The sequence below is a fragment of the Polistes fuscatus genome, unplaced genomic scaffold (genome assembly GCF_010416935.1).
Source record: "Polistes fuscatus isolate 324 unplaced genomic scaffold, CU_Pfus_HIC Scaffold5, whole genome shotgun sequence".
NCBI classification, from domain to species: domain Eukaryota; kingdom Metazoa; phylum Arthropoda; class Insecta; order Hymenoptera; family Vespidae; genus Polistes; species Polistes fuscatus.
This window is the reverse complement of record NW_025113129.1, coordinates 8,146,975-8,149,095: the sequence shown is the minus strand read 5'-3', so window position 1 is coordinate 8,149,095 and position 2,121 is coordinate 8,146,975. Positions and strand designations below refer to the sequence as shown.

At 39.3% G+C, this 2,121-nt stretch overlaps 1 protein-coding gene across 1 annotated transcript; it reads left to right on the top strand.

Moving 5' to 3' along the window:
- Positions 1 to 620: 620 nt before the first annotated feature.
- Positions 621 to 1,784, top strand: LOC122522117. Its single transcript, XM_043642926.1, has one exon. It carries the CDS (start codon positions 621 to 623, stop codon positions 1,782 to 1,784), a length of 1,164 nt encoding a protein of 387 aa, XP_043498861.1.
- Positions 1,785 to 2,121: the final 337 nt, after the last annotated feature.

Here is a 2,121-nt window from a genome sequence, read left to right as displayed (position 1 = left end):
TGAACATACACGCTGCCACGTCGAGCTAGTCATCACAAAGGATTCGAAAAGGAGATAAGTAGATTGCATCATTTGTGCATACGTTTATGCGTATCCACTTTAAACATTATAAAATATTCTATAGGAAATTACGTCTTCGAACCCCGTAGAAGTTCGTAATTTCTAATATAAATTTTATTATTTTCTCTCATCTTTCTTACTAAATTGGTATATTAAAATCGGAAACAACTCATTCGAATCCATTTCAAATTTTAACCGAAGTAACGTATATTAATAGAATTAGAAAATCGCTTTGTTCACGGACAAAGGGCGAGAATAGTTTCGACGGTTACATCGCTCAGCAACGGTACGTTTGTTCAAACATAAGATTAGGCGACAAAGAAATCGTGACGTCAGTAGGACCCTACGTTCGGTAAACATACCACCCCCCTTTACCAACTCACAGCTCAGGACCGTAACCGCGTGATCGGAAACCCGACGCATTATAACAAAAATTCATATATTAAAATCTTCGTATTCAACATAATTTATATTAACCCATCTTCGAAAAGTAAGATAATTAAAACCGGTAAACGATGGAACCGAAGGAACGTTTGAATCGGTTACGAAGGACATTAAAAATGCAATTGACAATTTTTGAACAAGAAATTGCCGGGGAGAGATTAGATGAAATAACATTAGTAGGTCGATTTAAGAAAATCACGAAACACTTAGAAGCATACGATCAGGCACAACTGGAGTGTGATGATAAGGATTTAGGGGAAGAAGAAATACAAGAAGTAACGTTAATATTACGCCGGTACCATGCAATAGAAGCGAGAGTTCACCCAAATCCAGTACCCGCGGCTAACATCCCGAACGATAGCAGCATAATTTCAAATCAGACGAGTACGACCGAACGACCGATTAAATTAAAACTAATTGAGATACCTAAATTCGATGGCAATCTAGAAAAATGGCTCGCATTTAAGAACGGTTTTTTAACTCTGATAGACGCGCGGACCGATATGTCCGACTTAGAAAAACATACGTGTCTCCGAGAATCATTGAGTGGTCGCGCGTTCGAAACGATCGAATTATATCAGGCGGACGGGCCGAATTACAAGATCGCGTGGAATATATTATTGAAAAAGTATGATAAAAATCGCGTACTTTTGGCAAGACTTCTCGACGCGATTCTAGATTTGACATATTCCGCGGACAATTCGGCAAGAGGGATTGAGAAACTTATAAATACGGAGGCATATTTCAATATGATTGATTCATTTAACGAGCCTCATGCCCTACAAGTGCGCATCATCGAGCGCCTTTTACCTCATAGAGTTCGGGAAGAGTGGGATCGACAACTCAAATCGGACGACTACCCTACCCGTAAGGAACTTTACAAATTTTTAAAAGAGATAGACCACCGGTACAGTGCATCAGAGAAGCTGCCCACGGCTATTAAAGACGAACCTCACGAAAAACGTAAATTTATCACGCCGACAGTATTGCGACCACGAAAACGACGAAATGTACAACCCACGCATGCGTTCCTCACTAGTACGACGCGGATTTGCATCCTATGTAAGAAAGGTCTCCATCCATTATTCCGTTGCAACAAATACAATCGACTGACACCGCGTGAAAAATGGGCGGCTATAACGAATCATAAGTTATGTTTGAATTGTTTGGGAAGGCATCAAGGTGCATGCAGATCATCGAATTGTCGAATATGCCATCAACCACATCACACATCCTTACACCGAACCATATCAATTTTGTCGGAACAAGCTATCAATTAAAAGATTTGTAGACTTTAATCAACTCTGTTAAATGCAAACAAAAATACACAACTTCATAATAGGTAGGAGAAATACTCGACATATCAATCCTCCACTTTCATCCCAACTAGGATGGCTACGAGAACCATCGTTCATCTATCAAACACCATCCCAAATAAGTCGCATAAGAACTTTGTTCACTCATGAAGAATTAATTACACGAACGATTGAAATCATGACAACATCAAACTTACAATCTCAACGATTCCATAACACTAACTCCAACTTATTTTTTAGTGGCAAACCATTTTCGATGATACTTAAAGTGAGACGACAGCGGAAATGTATCCAGGATGCA

Excerpts from the sequence above, each read along its gene's own strand:
- LOC122522117 (XM_043642926.1), top strand. The coding sequence starts at position 621 with ATGCAATTGACAATTTTTGAACAAGAAATTGCCGGGGAGAGATTAGAT.